At 47.9% G+C, this 21,846-nt stretch overlaps 1 protein-coding gene across 5 annotated transcripts in view; it reads left to right on the forward strand.

Moving 5' to 3' along the window:
- Nucleotides 1-21,846, forward strand: part of LOC124035744 (myosin heavy chain, skeletal muscle, adult-like) — a 250,637-nt gene that overhangs the window by 201,560 nt on the left and 27,231 nt on the right. For all 5 annotated transcript variants that reach the window (XM_046349375.1, XM_046349379.1, XM_046349376.1 and 2 more), the window contains 2 exons: nt 20,070-20,216; nt 21,269-21,361. In XM_046349375.1, coding sequence (XP_046205331.1) covers nt 20,070-20,216; nt 21,269-21,361 — 240 coding nt within the window. The remainder of the gene's footprint in view (nt 1-20,069; nt 20,217-21,268; nt 21,362-21,846) is intronic.

The following is a 21,846-nucleotide window of genomic DNA, read 5'->3' on the forward strand; positions in this document are numbered from 1 at the left end:
AGGAGGGCTCGATTGTGCTAGTATGCTGGGCTACAGCAGGGCTGGATGGTGCTTGTTTGCTGGGCTACAGGATGTCTGTATTGTGCTAGTATGCTGGGCTATAGCAGGTCTGGATTGTGCTAGTATACTGGACTACAGGAGGGCATGATTGTGCAAGTATACTGGACTACAGCAGGGCTGGATTGTGCTGGTATGCTGGGCTACAGCAGGGCTGGATTATGCTAGTATTCTGGGCTACAGGATGTCTGTATTGTGCTAGTATGCTGTGCTACAGCAGGGCTGGATGGTGCTAGTATACTGGACTACAGCAGGTCTGGATTGTGTTAGTGTACTGGACTACAGCAGTTATGGATTGTGCTGGTATACTGGAGTACAGCAGGGCTGGATTGTGCTAGTATACTGGACTACAGCAGGGCTGGATTATGCTAGCATGCTGGGCTACAGAAGATATGGATTGTGCTAGTATACTGGACTACAGCAGGGCTGGATTGTGCTAGTATACCGAACTACAGCAGGGCTGGATTGTGCTAGTATACTGGACTACAGCAGGGCTGGATTGTGCTGGTATGCTGGGCCACAGGAGGGCTGGATTGTGCTAGTATTCTGGGCTACAGGATGTCTGTATTGTGCTAGTATGCTGGGCTACAGCAGGGCTGGATGGTGCTGGTATACTGGAGTACAGCAGGGCTGGATTGTGCTTGTATACTGGACTACAGCAGGGCTGGTTTGTGCTAGTATGCTGTGCTACAGGAGGTCTGGATTGTGCTAGTATGCTGGGCTATAGCAGGTCTGGATTGTGCTAGTATGCTGGACTACAGGAGGGCAGTATTGTGCTAGTATACTGGGCTATAGCATTGCTGGATTGTGCTAGTATGTTGGGCTACATGAGGGCTGGATTGTGCTAGTATGCTGGGCTACAGGAGGGATGGATTGTGCTAGTATGCCTGACTACAGGAGGGCTGGATTGTGCTTGTATACTGGACTACAGGAGGGCTGGATTATGCTAGTATGCTGGGCTACAGAAGGTATGGACTGTGCTAGTATACCGGACTACAGTAGGGCTGGATTGTGCTAGTATACCGGACTACAGCAGGTCTGGATTGTGCCAGTATGCTGGACTACAGCAGGGATGGATTGTGCTAGTATGCTGGGCTACAGCAGGGCTGGATTGTGCTAGTATACTGGACTACAGGAGGGCTGGATTGTGCTAGTATGCTGGGCTACAGGAGGACTGGATTGTGCTAGTATTCTGGGCTACAGGAGGTCTGTATTGTACTAGTATACTGGACTACAGCAGGGCTGTATAGTGCTAGTACACTGAACTACAGCAGGGCTGGATTGTGATTGTATACTGGATTACAGGAGGGCTGGATTGTGCAAGTATGCTGGGCTACAGGATGTCTGGATTGTGATAGTATGCTGGGCTATAGCAGGTCTGGATTGTGCTAGTATGCTGGACTACAGGAGGGCAGTATTGTGCTAGTATACTGGGCTATAGCATTGCTGGATTGTGCTAGTATGTTGGGCTACATGAGGGCTGGATTGTGCTAGTATGCTGGGCTACAGGAGGGATGGATTGTGCTAGTATGCCTGACTACAGGAGGGCTGGATTGTGCTTGTATACTGGACTACAGGAGGGCTGGATTATGCTAGTATGCTGGGCTACAGAAGGTATGGACTGTGCTAGTATACCGGACTACAGTAGGGCTGGATTGTGCTAGTATACCGGACTACAGCAGGTCTGGATTGTGCCAGTATGCTGGACTACAGCAGGGATGGATTGTGCTAGTATGCTGGGCTACAGCAGGGCTGGATTGTGCTAGTATACTGGACTACAGGAGGGCTGGATTGTGCTAGTATGCTGGGCTACAGGAGGACTGGATTGTGCTAGTATTCTGGGCTACAGGAGGTCTGTATTGTACTAGTATACTGGACTACAGCAGGGCTGTATAGTGCTAGTACACTGAACTACAGCAGGGCTGGATTGTGATTGTATACTGGATTACAGGAGGGCTGGATTGTGCAAGTATGCTGGGCTACAGGATGTCTGGATTGTGATAGTATGCTGGGCTAAAGGAGGTCTGGATTGTGCTAGTATGCTGGTCTATAGCAGGTCTGGAGTGTGCTAGTATACTGGACTACACGAGGGCAGGATTGTGCTAGTATGCTGGGCTACAGGAGGTCTGTATTGTGCTAGTATGCTGGGCTACAGCAGGGCTGGATGGTGCTAGTATACTGGACTACAGCAGGTCTGGATTGTGTTAGTATACTGGACTACAGCAGGGATGGATTGTGCTAGTGTACCGGACTACAGCAGGTCTGGATTGTGCCAGTATGCTGGACTACAGCAGGGATGGATTGTGCTAGTATACTGGACTACAGCAGCCCTGGATTATGCTAGTATGCTGGGCTACAGCTGGTCTGGATTGTGCTAGTATGCTGGGCTATAGCAGGTCTGGATTGTGCTAGTTTACTGGACTACAGGAGGGAAGGATTGTGCTAGTATACTGGGCTATAGCAGGGCTGGATGCTGGGCTACAGGAGGTATGGATTGTGCTAGTATACTGGACTACAGCAGGTCTGGATTGTGCTAGTATACTGGACTACAGCAGGGCTGGATTATGCTAGCATGCTGGGCTACAGAAGGTATGGATTGTGCTAGTATACTGGACTACAGCAGGGCTGGATTGTGCTAGTATACCGAACTACAGCAGGGCTGGATTGTGCTAGTATACTGGACTACAGCAGGGCTGGATTGTGCTGGTATGCTGGGCCACAGGAGGGCTGGATTGTGCTAGTATTCTGGGCTACAGGATGTCTGTATTGTGCTAGTATGCTGGGCTACAGCAGGGCTGGATGGTGCTGGTATACTGGAGTACAGCAGGGCTGGATTGTGCTTGTATACTGGACTACAGCAGGGCTGGTTTGTGCTAGTATGCTGTGCTACAGGAGGTCTGGATTGTGCTAGTATGCTGGGCTATAGCAGGTCTGGATTGTGCTAGTATGCTGGACTACAGGAGGGCAGTATTGTGCTAGTATACTGGGCTATAGCATTGCTGGATTGTGCTAGTATGTTGGGCTACATGAGGGCTGGATTGTGCTAGTATGCTGGGCTACAGGAGGGATGGATTGTGCTAGTATGCCTGACTACAGGAGGGCTGGATTGTGCTTGTATACTGGACTACAGGAGGGCTGGATTATGCTAGTATGCTGGGCTACAGAAGGTATGGACTGTGCTAGTATACCGGACTACAGTAGGGCTGGATTGTGCTAGTATACCGGACTACAGCAGGTCTGGATTGTGCCAGTATGCTGGACTACAGCAGGGATGGATTGTGCTAGTATGCTGGGCTACAGCAGGGCTGGATTGTGCTAGTATACTGGACTACAGGAGGGCTGGATTGTGCTAGTATGCTGGGCTACAGGAGGACTGGATTGTGCTAGTATTCTGGGCTACAGGAGGTCTGTATTGTACTAGTATACTGGACTACAGCAGGGCTGTATAGTGCTAGTACACTGAACTACAGCAGGGCTGGATTGTGATTGTATACTGGATTACAGGAGGGCTGGATTGTGCAAGTATGCTGGGCTACAGGATGTCTGGATTGTGATAGTATGCTGGGCTAAAGGAGGTCTGGATTGTGCTAGTATGCTGGGCTATAGCAGGTCTGGATTGTGCTAGTATGCTGGACTACAGGAGGGCATGATTGTGCAAGTATACTGGACTACAGCAGGGCTGGATTGTGCTAGAATGTTGGGCTACAGGAGGGCTGGATTGTGTTAGTGTACTAGACTACAGCAGGGCTGGATTGTGCTAGTATGCTGGGCTATAGCAGGTCTGGATTGTGCTAGTATACTGGACTACAGGAGGGCATGATTGTGCAAGTATACTGGACTACAGCAGGGCTGGATTGTGCTGGTATGCTGGGCTACAGCAGGGCTGGATTATGCTAGTATTCTGGGCTACAGGATGTCTGTATTGTGCTAGTATGCTGGGCTACAGCAGGGCTGGATGGTGCTAGTATACTGGACTACAGCAGGTCTGGATTGTGTTAGTGTACTGGACTACAGCAGTTATGGATTGTGCTGGTATACTGGAGTACAGCAGGGCTGGATTGTGCTAGTATACTGGACTACAGCAGGGCTGGATTATGCTAGCATGCTGGGCTACAGAAGGTATGGATTGTGCTAGTATACTGGACTACAGCAGGGCTGGATTGTGCTAGTATACCGAACTACAGCAGGGCTGGATTGTGCTAGTATACTGGACTACAGCAGGGCTGGATTGTGCTGGTATGCTGGGCCACAGGAGGGCTGGATTGTGCTAGTATTCTGGGCTACAGGATGTCTGTATTGTGCTAGTATGCTGGGCTACAGCAGGGCTGGATGGTGCTGGTATACTGGAGTACAGCAGGGCTGGATTGTGCTTGTATACTGGACTACAGCAGGGCTGGTTTGTGCTAGTATGCTGTGCTACAGGAGGTCTGGATTGTGCTAGTATGCTGGGCTATAGCAGGTCTGGATTGTGCTAGTATGCTGGACTACAGGAGGGCAGTATTGTGCTAGTATACTGGGCTATAGCATTGCTGGATTGTGCTAGTATGTTGGGCTACATGAGGGCTGGATTGTGCTAGTATGCTGGGCTACAGGAGGGATGGATTGTGCTAGTATGCCTGACTACAGGAGGGCTGGATTGTGCTTGTATACTGGACTACAGGAGGGCTGGATTATGCTAGTATGCTGGGCTACAGAAGGTATGGACTGTGCTAGTATACCGGACTACAGTAGGGCTGGATTGTGCTAGTATACCGGACTACAGCAGGTCTGGATTGTGCCAGTATGCTGGACTACAGCAGGGATGGATTGTGCTAGTATGCTGGGCTACAGCAGGGCTGGATTGTGCTAGTATACTGGACTACAGGAGGGCTGGATTGTGCTAGTATGCTGGGCTACAGGAGGACTGGATTGTGCTAGTATTCTGGGCTACAGGAGGTCTGTATTGTACTAGTATACTGGACTACAGCAGGGCTGTATAGTGCTAGTACACTGAACTACAGCAGGGCTGGATTGTGATTGTATACTGGATTACAGGAGGGCTGGATTGTGCAAGTATGCTGGGCTACAGGATGTCTGGATTGTGATAGTATGCTGGGCTAAAGGAGGTCTGGATTGTGCTAGTATGCTGGGCTATAGCAGGTCTGGATTGTGCTAGTATGCTGGACTACAGGAGGGCAGTATTGTGTTAGTATACTGGGCTATAGCATTGCTGGATTGTGCTAGTATGTTGGGCTACATGAGGGCTGGATTGTGCTAGTATGCTGGGCTACAGGAGGGATGGATTGTGCTAGTATGCCTGACTACAGGAGGGCTGGATTGTGCTTGTATACTGGACTACAGGAGGGCTGGATTATGCTAGTATGCTGGGCTACAGAAGGTATGGACTGTGCTAGTATACCGGACTACAGTAGGGCTGGATTGTGCTAGTATACCGGACTACAGCAGGTCTGGATTGTGCCAGTATGCTGGACTACAGCAGGGATGGATTGTGCTAGTATGCTGGGCTACAGCAGGGCTGGATTGTGCTAGTATACTGGACTACAGGAGGGCTGGATTGTGCTAGTATGCTGGGCTACAGGAGGACTGGATTGTGCTAGTATTCTGGGCTACAGGAGGTCTGTATTGTACTAGTATACTGGACTACAGCAGGGCTGTATAGTGCTAGTACACTGAACTACAGCAGGGCTGGATTGTGATTGTATACTGGATTACAGGAGGGCTGGATTGTGCAAGTATGCTGGGCTACAGGATGTCTGGATTGTGATAGTATGCTGGGCTAAAGGAGGTCTGGATTGTGCTAGTATGCTGGTCTATAGCAGGTCTGGAGTGTGCTAGTATACTGGACTACACGAGGGCAGGATTGTGCTAGTATGCTGGGCTACAGGAGGTCTGTATTGTGCTAGTATGCTGGGCTACAGCAGGGCTGGATGGTGCTAGTATACTGGACTACAGCAGGTCTGGATTGTGTTAGTATACTGGACTACAGCAGGGATGGATTGTGCTGGTATACTGGAGTACAGCAGGGCTGGATTGTGCTAGTATACTGGACTACAGCAGCCCTGGATTATGCTAGTATGCTGGGCTACAGGAGGTATGGATTGTGCTAGTATACTGGACTACAGCTGGTCTGGATTGTGATAGTATGCTGGGCTATAGCAGGTCTGGATTGTGCTAGTTTACTGGACTACAGGAGGGAAGGATTGTGCTAGTATACTGGACTACAGGAGGGCAGGATTGTGCTAGTGTACTGGACTACAGGAGGGCAGGATTGTGCTAGTATACTGGACTACAGCAGGGCTGGATTGTGCTAGTATTCTGGGATACAGGATGTCTGTATTGTGCTAGTATACTGGGCTATAGCAGGGCTGGATTGTGCTAGTATACTGGATTACAGGAGGGTTGGATTGTGCTAGTATGCTGGGCTACAGGAGGGCTGGATTGTTCTAGTATGCTTGACTACAGGAGGGCTGTATGGTGCTAGTTTGCTGGGCTACAGGAGGTCTGGATTGTGCTAGTATGCTGGGCTACAGCAGGGCTGGATTGTGCTAGTATACTTGATTACAGGAGGGTTGGATTGTGCTAGTATGCTGGGCTACAGGAGGGCTGGATTGTGCTAGTATGCTTGACTACAGCAGGGCTGGATTGTGCTAGTATGCTTGACTACAGGAGGGCTGTATGGTGCTAGTTTGCTGGGCTACAGGAGGTCTGGATTGTGCTAGTATGCTGGGCTACAGCAGGGCTGGATGGTGCTTGTTTGCTGGGCTACATGAGGTCTGGATTGTGCTAGTATGCTGGGCTATAGCAGGTCTGGATTGTGCTAGTATCCTGGACTACAGGAGGGCATGATTGTGCAAGTATACTGGACTACAGCAGGGCTGGATTGTGCTGGTATGCTGGGCTACAGCAGGGCTGGATTATGCTAGTATTCTGGGCTATAGCAGGGCTGGATTGTGCTAGTATGCTGGACTACAGGAGGGCAGGATTGTGCTAGTATACTGGGCTATAGCAGGGCTGGATTGTGCTAGTATGCTGGGCTACATGAGGGCTGGATTGTGCTATTATGCTGGGCTACAGGAGGGCTGGATTGTGCTAGTATGCTTGACTTCAGGAGGGCTGGATTGTGCTTGTATGATGGGCTACAAGGAGGGCTGGATTGTGCTTGTATACTGGGCTAAAAGAGGGCTGTATGGTGCTAGTATGCTGGGCTACAGGAGGTCTGGATTTGCTATTATGCTGGGCTATAGCAGGTCTGGATTGTGCTAGTATACTGGACTACAGGAGGGCAGGATTGTGCTAGTATACTGGAGTACAGCAGGGCTGGATTGTGCTAGTATACTGGACTACAGCAGGGCTGGATTATGCTAGCATGCTGGGCTACAGAAGGTATGGATTGTGCTAGTATACTGGACTACAGCAGGGCTGGATTGTGCTAGTATACTGGACTAAAGCAGGGCTGGATTGTGCTGGTATGCTGGGCCACAGGAGGGCTGGATTGTGCTAGTATTCTGGGCTACAGGATGTCTGACTAGTATGCTGGGCTAGCAGGGCTGGATGGTGCTGGTATACTGGTATGGATTGTGCTGGGCCAGCAGGATTGTGCTTGCTGGGCTATGGATTGTGCTAGTATGCTGGGCTACAGGAGGGCTGGATTGTGCTAGTATGGACTACTAGTATGCTTGAGGAGGGCTGTCTGGAGGTCTGGATTGTGCTAGTATGCTGGGCTACAGCAGGGCTGGATGGTGCTTGTTTGCTGGGCTACATGAGGTCTGGATTGTGCTAGTATGCTGGGCTATAGCAGGTCTGGATTGTGCTAGTATCCTGGACTATGATTGTGCAAGTGGACTACAGCAGGGCTGGATTGTGCTGGTATGCTGGGCTACAGCAGGGCTGGATTGTGCTAGTATTCTGGGCTATAGCAGGTCTGGATTGTGCTAGTATGCTGGACTACAGGAGGGCAGGATTGTGCTAGTATACTGGGCTATAGCAGGGCTGGATTGTGCTAGTATGTTGGGCTACATGAGGGCTGGATTGTGCTAGTATGCTGGGCTACAGGAGGGATGGATTGTGCTAGTATGCTTGACTTCAGGAGGGCTGGATTGTGCTTGTATGACTGGGCTACAGGAGGGCTGGATTATGCTAGGGCTGTATGGTGCTGGGCTACAGAAGGTTTGCTATGGACTGTGCTAGTATACCGGACTACAGTAGGGCTGGATTGTGCTAGTATACTGGACTACAGCAGGTCTGGATTGTGCCAGTATACTGGACTACAGCAGGGATGGATTGTGCTAGTATGCTGGGCTACAGCAGGGCTGGATTGTGCTAGTATACTGGACTACAGCAGGGCTGGATTGTGCTGGTATGCTGGGCCACAGGAGGGCTGGATTGTGCTAGTATTCTGGGCTACAGGAGGTCTGTATTGTACTAGTATACTGGACTACAGCAGGGCTGTATAGTGCTAGTACACTGAACTACAGCAGGGCTGGATTGTGATTGTATACTGGATTACAGGAGGGCTGGATTGTGCAAGTATGCTGGGCTACAGGATGTCTGGATTGTGATAGTATGCTGGGCTAAAGGAGGTCTGGATTGTGCTAGTATGCTGGGCTATAGCAGGTCTGGATTGTGCTAGTATGCTGGACTACAGGAGGGCAGTATTGTGCTAGTATACTGGGCTATAGCATTGCTGGATTGTGCTAGTATGTTGGGCTACATGAGGGCTGGATTGTGCTAGTATGCTGGGCTACAGGAGGGATGGATTGTGCTAGTATGCCTGACTACAGGAGGGCTGGATTGTGCTTGTATACTGGACTACAGCAGGGCTGGTTTGTGCTAGTATGCTGTGCTACATGAGGACTGGATTGTGCTAGTATGCTGGGCTACAGGAGGGATGGATTGTGCTAGTATGCTTAAATACAGGAGCGCTGGATTGTGCTAGTATGCTGGGCTACAGTAGGGCTGGATGGTGCTAGTGTACTGAACTACAGCAGGTCTGGATTGTGTTTGTGTACTGGACTACAGCAGTTATGGATTGTGCTGGTATACTGGACTACAGCAGGGCTGGATTATTCTAGTATGCTGTGCTACAGAAGGTATGGATTGTGCTAGTATGTTGGGCTACAGGAGGGCTGGATTGTGCTAGTATGCTGGACTATAGCAGGGCTGGATTGTGCTTGTATACTGGGCTTAAGGAGGGCTGTATGGTGCTAGTTTGCTGGGCTACAGGAGGTCTGGATTGTGCTAGTATGCTGGGCTACAGCAGGGCTGGATGGTGCTAGTATACTGGACTACAGCAGTTATGGATTGTGCTGGTATACTGGAGTACAGCAGGGCTGGATTGTGTTTGTATACTGGACTACAGCAGGGCTGGTTTGTGCTAGTATGCTGTGCTACAGGAGGTCTGGATTGTGCTAGTATGCTGGGCTATAGCAGATCTGGATTGTGCTAGTATGCTGGACTACAGGGGGGCAGTATTGTGCTAGTATACTGGGCTATAGCAGGGCTGGATTGTGCTAGTATGCTGGGCTACATGAGGACTGGATTGTGCTAGTATGCTAGGCTACAGGAGGGATGGATTGTGCTAGTATGCTTAAATACAGGAGGGCTGGATTGTGCTTGTATGCTGGGCTACAGGAGGGCTGGATTGTGCTAGTATTCTGGGCTACAGTAGGGCTGGATGGTGCTAGTGTACTGGACTACAGCAGGTCTGGATTGTGTTTGTGTACTGGACTACAGCAGTTATGGATTGTGCTGGTATACTGGACTACAGCAGGGCTGGATTATGCTAGTATGCTGGGCTACAGAAGGTATGGATTGTGCTAGTATACTGGACTACAGCAGGGCTGGATTGTGCTAGTATACCGGACTACAGCAGGGCTGGATTGTGCTAGTATGCTGGGCTACAGGAGGTCTGGATCGTGCCAGTATGCTGGGCTATAGCAGGTCTGGATTGTGCTAGTATACTGGACTACAGTAGGGCAGGATTGTGCTAGTATACTGGGCTGTAGCAGGGCTGGATTGTGCAAGTATGCTGGACTACAGGAGGGCTGGATTGTGCTAGTATACTGGACTACAGCAGGGCTGGTTTGTGCTAGTATGCTGGGCTACAGGAGGTCTGGATTGTGCTAGTATGCTGGGCTATAGCAGGTCTGGATTGTGCTAGTATGCTGGACTACAGGAGGGCAGGATTGTGCTAGTATGCTGGGCTATAGCAGGGCTGGATTGTGCTAGTATGCTGGGCTACATGAGGGCTGGATTGTGCTATTATGCTGGGCTACAGGAGGGCTGGATTGTGCTAGTATGCTTGACTTCAGGAGGGCTGGATTGTGCTTGTATGATGGGCTACAAGGAGGGCTGGATTGTGCTTGTATACTGGGCTAAAAGAGGGCTGTATGGTGCTAGTATGCTGGGCTACAGGAGGTCTGGATTTGCTATTATGCTGGGCTATAGCAGGTCTGGATTGTGCTAGTATACTGGACTACAGGAGGGCAGGATTGTGCTAGTATACTGGACTACAGCAGGGCTGGATTGTGCTGGTATGCTGGGCTACAGGAGGGATGGATTGTGCTAGTATTCTGGGCTACAGGATGTCTGTATTGTGCTAGTAGGCTGGGCTACAGCAGGGCTGGATGGTGCTAGTATACTGGACTACAGCAGGTCTGGATTGTGTTAGTATACTGGACTACAGCAGTTATGGATTGTGCTGGTATACTGGAGTACAGCAGGGCTGGATTGTGCTTGTATACTGGACTACAGCAGGGCTGGATTATGCTAGTATGCTGGGCTACAGAAGGTATGGATTGTGCTAGTATACTGGACTACAGCAGGGCTGGATTGTGCTAGTATGCTGGGCTACAGGAGGGCAGGATTGTGCTAGTATACTGGGCTATAGCAGGGCTGGATTGTGCTAGTATGCTGGGCTACATGAGGGCTAGATTGTGCTAGTATGCTGGGCTACAGGAGGGCTGGATTTTGCTAGTATGCTTGACTACAGGAGGGCTGGATTGTGCTTGTATGCTGGGCTACAGGAGGGCTAGATTGTGCTTGTATACTGGGCTAAAGGAGGGCTGTATGGTGCTAGTATGCTGGGCTACAGGAGGTCTGGATTTGCTATTATGCTGGGCTATAGCAGGTCTGGATTGTGCTAGTATACTGGACTACATCAGGGCTGGATTGTGCTAGTATTCTGGGCTTAAGGAGGGCTGTATGGTGTTATTATTCTGGGCTACAGGAGGGCTGTATGGTGCTAGTATACTGGGCTACAGCAGGGCTGGACTGTGCTAGTATGCTGGGCTACAGAAAGGCTGGACTGGGCTAGTATGCTTGGCTACAGGCGGGCTGGATCGGGTAAAATGTGTTCCAGATGAGAGCCTGGGGACCTAACAGAGACTGAGAGAGACAGAAGGCTGATTCTCCTCATCTCCTTCCTTCAACCCCCCAGGCTGTGTGTGTGTGTGTGTGTGTGTGTGTGTGTGTGTGTGTGTGTGTGTGTGTGTGTGTGTGTGTGTGTGTGTGTGTGTGTGTGTGTGTGTGTGTGTGTGTGTGTGTGTGTGTGTGTGTGTGTGTGTGTGTGTGTGTGTGTGTGTGTGTGTGTGTGTGTGTGTGTGGCTCTGTTCCTGTTGTCCTGCTCCATGCATTAACCAAACAGATAGCCACCAACTTTAATTACCTTTGCTTCCACTTACTCACCCCTGATGCCCTCAAACCCCATCCACCCTTCTTGCCTCCCACGGTTGTACAAATGAAAGAAGAGAAGCATAATTACGTATTTTAGTGGAGTGCGGCAGAATGCCTTTTGCCAAATGACTCTAATTCCAAACAGTTAACAAGATTTTTCTTTTTAATAGAGCCGAATCCGTGTGACAGCAAATAGCTTTCCCATTTGCAGCCCTTAATGGCTTTTCATACTTTGCTCTTCCAATAAGCAGTAAACTCGGAAATTAATATTGCACGCTGTGTTATGATGCAAATGGGAGCGAGATAGGAGAGCGGTACCTTCATGCAGAAAGCTCTGATTAGATCCATAATTGCTGCAGTGGGATGAAAGCATCTCTCCCGCTCGTTTGAATTGTGTTTATATATATATATATGTGTATATTTTAAGCTTCTCCATTCGCTCCGGTGTCAGAATTGTTTTGGTATGTTGTTGTTTTGCATTTTTAAGTCAATGCTAATCAGTGGTAATTGTGGTTGGAAGAAAAATACTCCTCCACAAAGTCTTTGTCTATATGGAAGTTTGTTTATGTGACCTTTCACTGTATTCACTATGTATTGGTGTATATTTTGTGTACTGTGTTCAGATCTGTAGAATTTGGTTTAAGATCCTAAAGGTAGATTCTATCCTTGGAGCGTCCCACTAAAACACCTCTATTTCATCTGATCATACTGTAAACGGACATTTAGCTGCTTTATGGGTCACCCAGTTACAATGTGTTTGAACCAATTTGAATCAACCTGCCACCTCTTTCCAGGAAAACACGCAATCTAGATATATTTGGCGCAATCTAGATATATTTGTGCAAGGTGTTTCATAATTAACATCTGAACCAAGTCATTTAGTTTCCAATTCCATTTTACACCTGCTCAAATATTAACCCTGGTCTGTGCATCGGGTATTGTTTTCATAATAAGGGGGGGGGTCACAGATGGACGGAGACCGTTCACACAGACAGCCATGGGTTTGTCATGTTAATGAACATATACATTCATTATATGGATGACAATGATCCATAATTCAACTCCTAACAGCACCCATAGGCAGCTGGCTCTCATCCTTGCTCTTTCACAAGCCACTTCAATCTGTCTCTGTCATGTTCAACATCTCGCCCTCCTCAACCCTGTTGTCTCACTGCATATGACTGTAGCAGGCTGTTCTGTACCGCAGATGTGTGCGTTTGTCTGTTCATGAGCGTATATATTCCACCTGACCATATGGTCAGCTGTAGCCCAGCTATGGTATAACACTGTCATATGCTTTAAATGCAGGCTGTAAATATGCCACAGCACAGTGGCCTGCCCCGGTGCCTGACTCTAGCCCAGCCCACAGAGCCTGTCTTTGGGGAGAGAAGAGCAGAGCATCCTGCCTGCTTGGAGCCCCAGCCCCAGACATATAGCCACCCTGACCTTTAGACAGAAATAGCTAATAAATGGGCCTCCGATTGCTGCCAGCTATTGAGGTTAAGTGTCCTTTGGTCTGCGGGGCTTCAATGTAGCGCTGTGCAGCCGAGGCTGGCTGGGTCACGTGACCAACACGCACGCCCACACATACGCACATCTGATTCCCTCTCGCCGGTCATGTCGTCATGGCAACCCTTCATTTATTTTTCAGCTCGTTCCTGTTTCACCTGTCACTTCGATAATTGCCACAGAATTTTCCAGTGTATCAGGGAAGAAATTACGATGATGATAATAATAAGACAATATTTATGAGTCAAACGACTGACAGACAAGTGTAGAGCGATGAAGAAATGTAGAAAGGTTTCATTAGGATAGAATATTAATGTGGGGACAGGGCTTTTTTGGGACTGATAAATCTTGTTCCCTTTTGTCTCACGGGCTTTAGCTCATTGCCTGTGTGACTGGCAGTGGAGTCTGAATTTCCATTGTTTTAATTGGGTCACCCTCTCCTCCATGTCGCCTCTCTGGTGAGCATCTCTCAGCTTAACTGTGTCTCACTAGCCGAAACATCCTGTGCCCCTCACAACTATTGATGTTCTGCTTTTAGAAGTATTGATAAGACCAGCAAACGTAATGGCCTTTGTCACGGCGCTGTGTTCATTATTGGCCGAGAGAGAGAGACCGATAGAGACAAAGAGAGAGAGAGACGGAGACAAAGAGAGAGAGAGAGAGAGAGAGAGAGAGAGAGAGAGAGAGAGAGAGAGAGAGAGAGAGAGACCAATAAAGACAGAGAGAGAGACCGATAGAGGCAAAGACAGAGAAAGAAAGACAGAGAGAGAGAGAGAGAGACCGAGAGAGAGAGAAAGACAGAGAGAGAGAGAGAGAGAGAGAGAGAGAGAGAGAGAGAGAGAGAGAGAGAGAGAGAGAGAGAGAGAGAGAGAGAGAGAGAGAGAGAGAGAGAGAGAGAGAGAGAGAGAGAGAGAGAGAGAGACCAATAAAGAGAGAGAGACCAATAAAGAGAGAGAAAGAGAGAGAGACCAATAAAGAGAGAGAGACCAATAAAGAGAGAGAGAGAGAGAGAGACCAATAAGAGAGAGAGAGAGAGACCAATAAAGAGAGAGAGAGAGAGACCAATAAAGAGAGAGAGAGAGAGAGACCAATAAAGAGAGAGAGAGAGAGAGACCAATAAAGAGAGAGAGAGAGAGAGACCAATAAAGAGAGAGAGAGAGAGAGACCAATAAAGAGAGAGAGAGAGAGAGAGAGAGAGAGAGAGAGAGAGAGAGAGAGAGAGCGAGACCGATAGAGGCAAAGACAGAGAAAGAGAGAGAGAGCGAGAGAGAGAGGGGCCTGCTGGTGCTCTTTACCAAGGTCTCCACTATCATGTTAAGCACCTGAAGTCGATAGTCTTCTCCTCTGAGATTGGAAACATGTAAAAGTTTTCATGGCAAAACTCCATACACAAAAAACAGTCTCGTTCTCACTGTATAGCTTGAAATTGACAGCGAGCTGTGAAAGCCAGCTACAAATGTGAATAAGAACAATGCATTTTTTAAATTTGCTGTGGTAGCATTTGTTTCCTGATATGAGGCTATTGACAAGATGTTGGATATGTTCTATGTGCATAATTAAAGTGTTGTGTGTAGGAGGTTTTCTAGGTGGGGATATTAGTGTGCTTGTTATGTTAGGTGCATTGAGTGCATTCTGGACTTGGTCAATATGTGTCATATTATCATGTCCTGCTGCTTTGAATGATTCTCATAATGCACTAGCATATAAAACATATTTTCTCATCAAAGTGTTCCAGACCTTATTTGAGATTTTTAAAGTCAATATCTACTTTAAAAATGTGTTTATAACGATAACAAATGCCTTATCCTCTCGGGTTATTTTAGAATTAGGACATAAAAACGTGAAGTTATTCTTGCTTGCTTTGCTTGATAAAACAAAAACACAAAAGCAAGCGTCCATGTTGGATTTATATGTGTGCTTTGGGAGAGTGTCAGTGGAATTAATTGATTTGCCCATATTTGTCAGAAAAGAGTAAGCGCCTAACCCCAGCTTGCATTATTAAAGCTAATACCACAGTGGTTTCGGCAAGTCCTCTGCCGTGAATCAAAGTCTGACACGGACTGATGATGTATGGATATATTATTCCGAGCGTTGCATGGGGCTCTGAGCAGGGCTCTTGCCCCCCATCCTGTATCAGCAGCCCCACCCCATCCCCCTGGAGGGTACCTGTGTTTTCAAAGTAAAGACCACTTAGAGAATAGCCCGGGGCATCTACATACTGGAGTGTCCTGTGTTACACATTAGAAGCCTGTGTCCAGATCCGCAACATAAACACTCTCAACAGCCCCTGTCTCCCCCTCCGCCCCGGATACCCCAAATACCTCAAAGACAGGGAGGGGAAACGGCTTACACAGACAGGCCACAGTGTGGATCAGATGGTCTTTAGGGACTTGACCACGTTAATGACCACTCTCTGAGAACCTCCTCAGCTCAATCCTGAGGTGAGCTTTCATAGACAATATGGAGAAAATGCCTAGATTTCATCAGCAATTAAATTGCCATTACATATTTAAAAAGCATTCAAGATCTTTTCTCTAGAGAATGAGGAGATATTCAGTCCTATTTAAAGCATTGTGACTTTTACCTGCCTAGCATAGCACAGTAACCCGTTCTTACTTATGTAGCCTGTCCCAGCAGACAAACACCCAGTACATCTTAGAACAGTGACTGCAGCATTTCTGCTAACAAATACACTACTTAATTAGCTTCATCTATTGTAAAATGAAAAGCACTAATGAAAATAATAAATGCTTAATCGCTGAGAGGATGGGTGAGGGGCGGAGGGAGAAGAAGATGGGGTGCGCTTTTTGACATGTGGCATCAAAGACAGCATAGACTGAACAGCAGGGCGTGTGAGAAGGAGCTGGGACTGTGCAGTGTACAGGGTGCACCCACCCAGGGCCACTGAGACTGAGATGCAGGGCTGACATCTTGGGGTTGAACAGCAGACACAACAGGCAGTAAACATCTCCCCCATGGGTGAGGCCTCGGTAGAGGGTGAGACGGGGTTAACGATCAGACGTCTCGTTCAATCCCCCCCGGTGGAGTAAATGGGTTTTGATCAGGCGCCAGGAAGGAGCAGAATAGGCAGGCTTTACATTTGTCAAGACCAACAGTTTTAATATTTTAAAAAACAATCCTATTACCGAACAAAAATAGAGCAAGGATTTCGGGAAACCTGCAATATAAATGTTTAATGGCAGTTTCTGCATACAGCTTTTGTATCCGCATATATAGCTTGGTTGGTTGTTGAGGGAAAAACAAGGAGTATTGCTTCACTGCTCCTTTGTGTGGATGCAGGCAGAGAGAGCCGGAATTGAATGGCTGGGAAGGACATTAGAATGTCTTTACTGCCTTTCTCATTTCTGTATCTCCCCATCTGCCGAGATAGAGGTGTGAGGAATAGCATCATTAATGTAATGTGCCTGGGAAGGCAATGAGTTCAAATCTAACGTGGGCAGGTTCCTCGGCTCAGCCACCAGAAGCTTTAAATGCCCAATCTACAGTGACCTTTACGGCAGAGAGAGGAGAGAGCTTAGGAACTCACACACAAACACACACACAGCCCACCAGACATATTGAACAACAAATATAATGTACACATTTAACATATAGATTATTGTGTTAAATGGCCTCTAAATCAATCACACAACATGGCTGATGACTCTGTTCTATTTGTTTGGAGATAAAGATCCGTCCAGTGTGGATATGAGTGTGTAATTGGAGGTTTGTGTCTGTCTGGGATCAGTTAGTCTGGAGTGTTGCAGCCTCCACAGCGTCACCAAACTCCAGGTTGTCTGTCAGCTGAGATGCAGAGCGGAGCCCTTTCATGTCACCGGCATTCTCCCTGACAGAGTGGCAGAATGAGGGCAATTATAAATCACTTAGTGAGTGTGTGTTCCAGTGACGGATGGACCGCTGGACCAGACCAGCAGCACAGAGGCACCGGTATGCCTCTGTTGCTGTAACCTTCTTCCATCAGCAGCACCCCCGCCAGGGAGAAGACCATGAGGGGGGTTTAGTCAACCCCTGTCTTAGTGTCCAAGCACAGCCAAGCCAATCATTCCTCAGCCCCCCCCCCCCCTCCTGCAGCTAGAGTCAACAGCCATCCTTTAACACACTCGTTCTCTTTGAATGTGTCGTTTCACTGTATTTGTAGGCAATCAGGAATGACCAGGGGTTCTTTTATTGTTTGGTCGTCCAATGTGTGTTTTGTTTGGGCTGAGGACTTGGTGATGAATTAAAACATTTCCAGTGCGGTTTACCAATGAGTGGTGTGGGTCTAGGCGAGCTTGGCAGGTGGTGTTTTTCTTTAATAATTCTAGAGGTGAGGGGAACACACCATGTGATCAGTCATCCTGTCAGGATGCTCAACTCTGATTAGCCCAGTACTCTGGCTGACATATCAGACCTGCCACACTCCACGATGTCAAACGACTGTTCACCAAATGACTATTTTTAAGTTAGCCAAAAAGTCATCTTTTGTGACCTATCGTGAATCAAGTTTATTTATCGGATTCTTCTCTTACAAAAAGCTGAAAAACATCCATCTCTTTGTTGTGGCATTTTCAGAGTTTTCAGTAGATAAGGTCACAGACATACTAAAATACACATCATCAAAATACACTACTCAAAGAAATAAAGGGAACACTTAAACAACACAATGTAACTCCTAGTCAATCACACTTCTGTGAAATCAAACTGTCCACTTAGGAAGCAACACTGATTGACAATAAATTACACACGCTGTTGTGCAAATGGAATAGACAACAGGTGGAAATTATAGGCAATTAGCAAGACACCCCCAATAAGGGAGTGGTTCTGCAGGTGGTGACCACAGACCACTTCTCAGTTCCTATGCTTCCTGGCTGATGTTTTGGTCACTTTTGAATGCTGGCGGTGCTTTCACTCTAGTGGTAGCATGAGACGGAGTCTACAACCCACACAAGTGGCTCAGGTAGTGCAGCTCATCCAGGGTGGCACATCAATGCGAGATGTGGCAAGAAGGTTTGCTGTGTCTGTCAGCATAGTGTCCAGAGCATGGAGGCGCTACTAGACCTGAATCCAATTGAGCACATCTGGGACATCATGTCTCGCTCCATCCACCAACGCCACGTTGCACCACAGACTGTCCAGGAGTTGGCGGATGCTTTAGTCCAGGTCTGGGAGGGCATCCCTCAGGAGACCATCCGCCACCTCAGCAGGATCATGCCCAGGTGTTGTAGGGAGGTCATACAGGCACGTGGAGGCCACACACACTACTGAGCCTCATTTTGACTTGTTTTAAGGACATTACATCAAAGTTGGATCACCCTGTAGTGTGGTTTTCCACTTTAATTTTGAGTGTCACTCCAAATCCAGACCTCCATGGGTTGATAAATTTGATTTCCATTGATCATTTTTGTGTGATTTTGTTGTCAGCACATTCAACTATGTAAAGAAAAAAGTATTTAATAAGAATATTTCATTCATTCAGATCTAGGATGTGTTATTTTAGTGTTCCCTTTATTTTTTTGAGCAGTGTATATCACCCTCCATGATTTCACTGGCCCGTCTGATTAGCTCTGGGAACCCTTTTGTTTCACCTGTCCTACGGAGGGTAGCTCTTCTAGCAGCATTTTATTAGTCCTAGTTGCTCCAGGCCCCCTGGCCTTGAATCCTCTCTATAGATCCCCCACTACCCCCATGTCCCTATGTCCCCTGCTCTCCTTGTCCTGTCAGGTGTGTGTCTGAGGCAGCCTAGTGCTGTTGGTGGCTTTGGGCCTCCGTCAGAGACTCCAGAATAGATCTTTATTTACAGCACAGAAGTTGGAAACAGCTGGTCAATCCATTTAGCCTAAGGCCACTGATTTGTTCGTATTTACTACAACACCCAAAGAAAAGCTGGGTATTTTCCCCTCTCTCTTTCCTATTGATCCGGCGCTTAGAAAATCTGCTCTGCTGTCTAAACACTATTGATCCCTCCCTCTCGACGGCAGGCTACCCGCACCAGTGTATAAAGGGACTGGATGAATTGAAATTTCATTTCCGACAACTTGTTCCTGTTATTTCTACCCATTTTTTGAGGGTGGGGAACATGCGCTGGCGAGTCAATAGGCGGTTGGCAGAGGGAGGAGCAGTGGGGCGAGACTCGCTATGTCATACCAGACCGCACCGTAGTGTACAGCCATGGACAGGCCAGCCAAACACACGGGCCCCAGCCAGGAATGAATTCCTCATTGAATAAGTTCCCAGTGATCATTATGGGCTAGGATAAGAGCGTCTGCTAAATGACTTAAATGTCATTTGGGCCTGCCGTAGGCCAGCCTGCCCTGTCAGCAGCCAGTTGAATGGAGAGTCACAGCTACATCACAGAGCCAGCCAACACCCACAGAGAGAGCTGGAACTCAGTGCCAACATCCAGACCTCTCAAACATATGGAGAGGTATGGAGTTTTATAGCCAAATGAAGAGTCTTGTGAGGAACTACCCAACATGTTCTCTAGTCTGATGATGTTCTCTAGTCTGATGAGCTGCTTGTTGTTATGCCTTTAGTTTAGCATGATGCTGTTGGTTGTGGTTTCGAGAGAAAGTTGTGTGTGTGTGTGTGTTTTTGACATGATTCTCCTCTTTAAAAATGTTTTTAACCTTTATTTAACTAGGCAAGTCAGTTAAGAACAAGTTCTTATTTTCAATGACGGCCTAGGAACAGTGGGTTAACTGCCTGTTCAGGGGCAGAACGACAGATTTGTACCTTGTCAACTTGGGGATTTGAACTTGCAACCTTTCGGTTACTAGTCCAACACTCTAACCACTAGGCTACCCTCCCTGCCCCCTTTCTATGCCCTCTAGCTGCAGGATAGCAGTGCTGAGGTGCAGAGGCTTCAGAGGTCATTGGCTGAGCTACATGGACGAGAGATGGAGTGGGAGAGAGAGACATCTGCTCTGCAGGGCCAACTGGGCCATGCCAGAGAGGAGCTCCACAGCGCCATCCTCAGGGTGAGCCCCGAACTGCATCCTGCCCCTCCGCAGCAATCCCCATTGTGTTCCACTCAGACGATTAGCACTGAGATATAGTGGTACATAAAAGGGGAGGCCCTGTTTTAATTAGCATAAATATTCATATAATGACCGTGAAGCCATCCCACGTTCCATTTCAGGCTCTTAGTGTTAATACATATTTTAATACATTATCATTACCACCATCATAATTCTCATTATGGTAACTGTAATTATTCGATTTATGACAGAATTATTATTTTGTTCCCTGCAGCCATCCCCATAAAACCACATTTTCCGTTGTGTATGGCGCTCTCGGTCTCCCCCCTCAAAAATATTGAACGGGCACTGATAAAGATAAACACACAAACACCCCAGCCTGATGGCTCCCGCCCCTGTAAAACACTCAATCTGAATTGCATATCTGCCTGGCGACCAGGCTTGTCATAAGCCGTATTAAGAAAAATGGTCACACGGTTTGACATAAATTGGAAAATGACATTTGGAAAGCGGCCGCTGCTGTGGAAATTAGAGATATTAAAATTATAAATCAGTGTCTGGATGTGCAAGGGGGTGTTGAGGAGAGGCTGAGTGTTCTCTTTCTCTCTCTCTCTCTCTCTCTCTCTCTCTCTCTCTCTCTCTCTCTCTCTCTCTCTCTCTCTCTCTCTCTCTCTCTCTCTCTCGCTGTGTCTGTCTGTCTGTCTCGCTTGCTTCTCTTTCTTTCTCTGGGGACAGCAGAGGGGGTCTGGTCCTACAGGGACTTCTCTCTGGACCAGCGACCCTCTCTGTCTCTGCTCCGTAGGGACAAACACTCCTTCTCATTTGGCAGTGAAAGTAGAGGATATTGTCTGTGCTGGCGTAGTGTCCTGTCAGCTGATTTAGCAGCTCTCACGCTCTAACCTGCTAATGGATCATTTCAGAGGTGTGATATGCATAATGCAAATGTCTCCGCTGACACCTTTAAAAACAGACACTTCCCTCTCCCATGTGTGCCTCACCTCTGCCCCCCGGGTGTGTGCGTGTGTGTGTGGACATTTGTGTGTTTTGAGCAGAGGCAGGCACAGCAGCAGAAGGAAGAGCTGTTTGGTGAGCTGCAGAGGGAGGTGGACAGACTGAAGAATGAGAGACAGGAGATGCGAAAAAAGGTAATTGAGTGTTCTGTCTATTGACAGCATCAGTAACACACACACACACACACACACACACACACACACACACACACACACACACACACACACACACACACACACACACACACACACACACACACACACACACACACACACACACACACACACACAAACACACACACACACACACACACACACACACACACACACACAGAGCTTACGAGAAAGGCATTTCACTGTACTTGTGCATGTGACATTACACACACACTGTCTATAACAACCTTCCTTTGCTCAATGAAAAACAGTAACCCTACTCATATAAACACACGTGTACAGTCCAGTACCTTCAACTGCTCATTCTTCATACTGCCTGGCTGGACTGCACATCCCTTCCTTTCATTGAGCTCAAAGAGAGGCTCCACAAAAGACTGGAACTGCTGTGGGGCTGCGTGCCTTGACACTGCCGACCCTGAGCTATTGAGGAAAAAAAGACATTTGCT

This window comes from Oncorhynchus gorbuscha, linkage group LG05, assembly GCF_021184085.1.
Source record: "Oncorhynchus gorbuscha isolate QuinsamMale2020 ecotype Even-year linkage group LG05, OgorEven_v1.0, whole genome shotgun sequence".
NCBI lineage: Eukaryota > Metazoa > Chordata > Actinopteri > Salmoniformes > Salmonidae > Oncorhynchus > Oncorhynchus gorbuscha.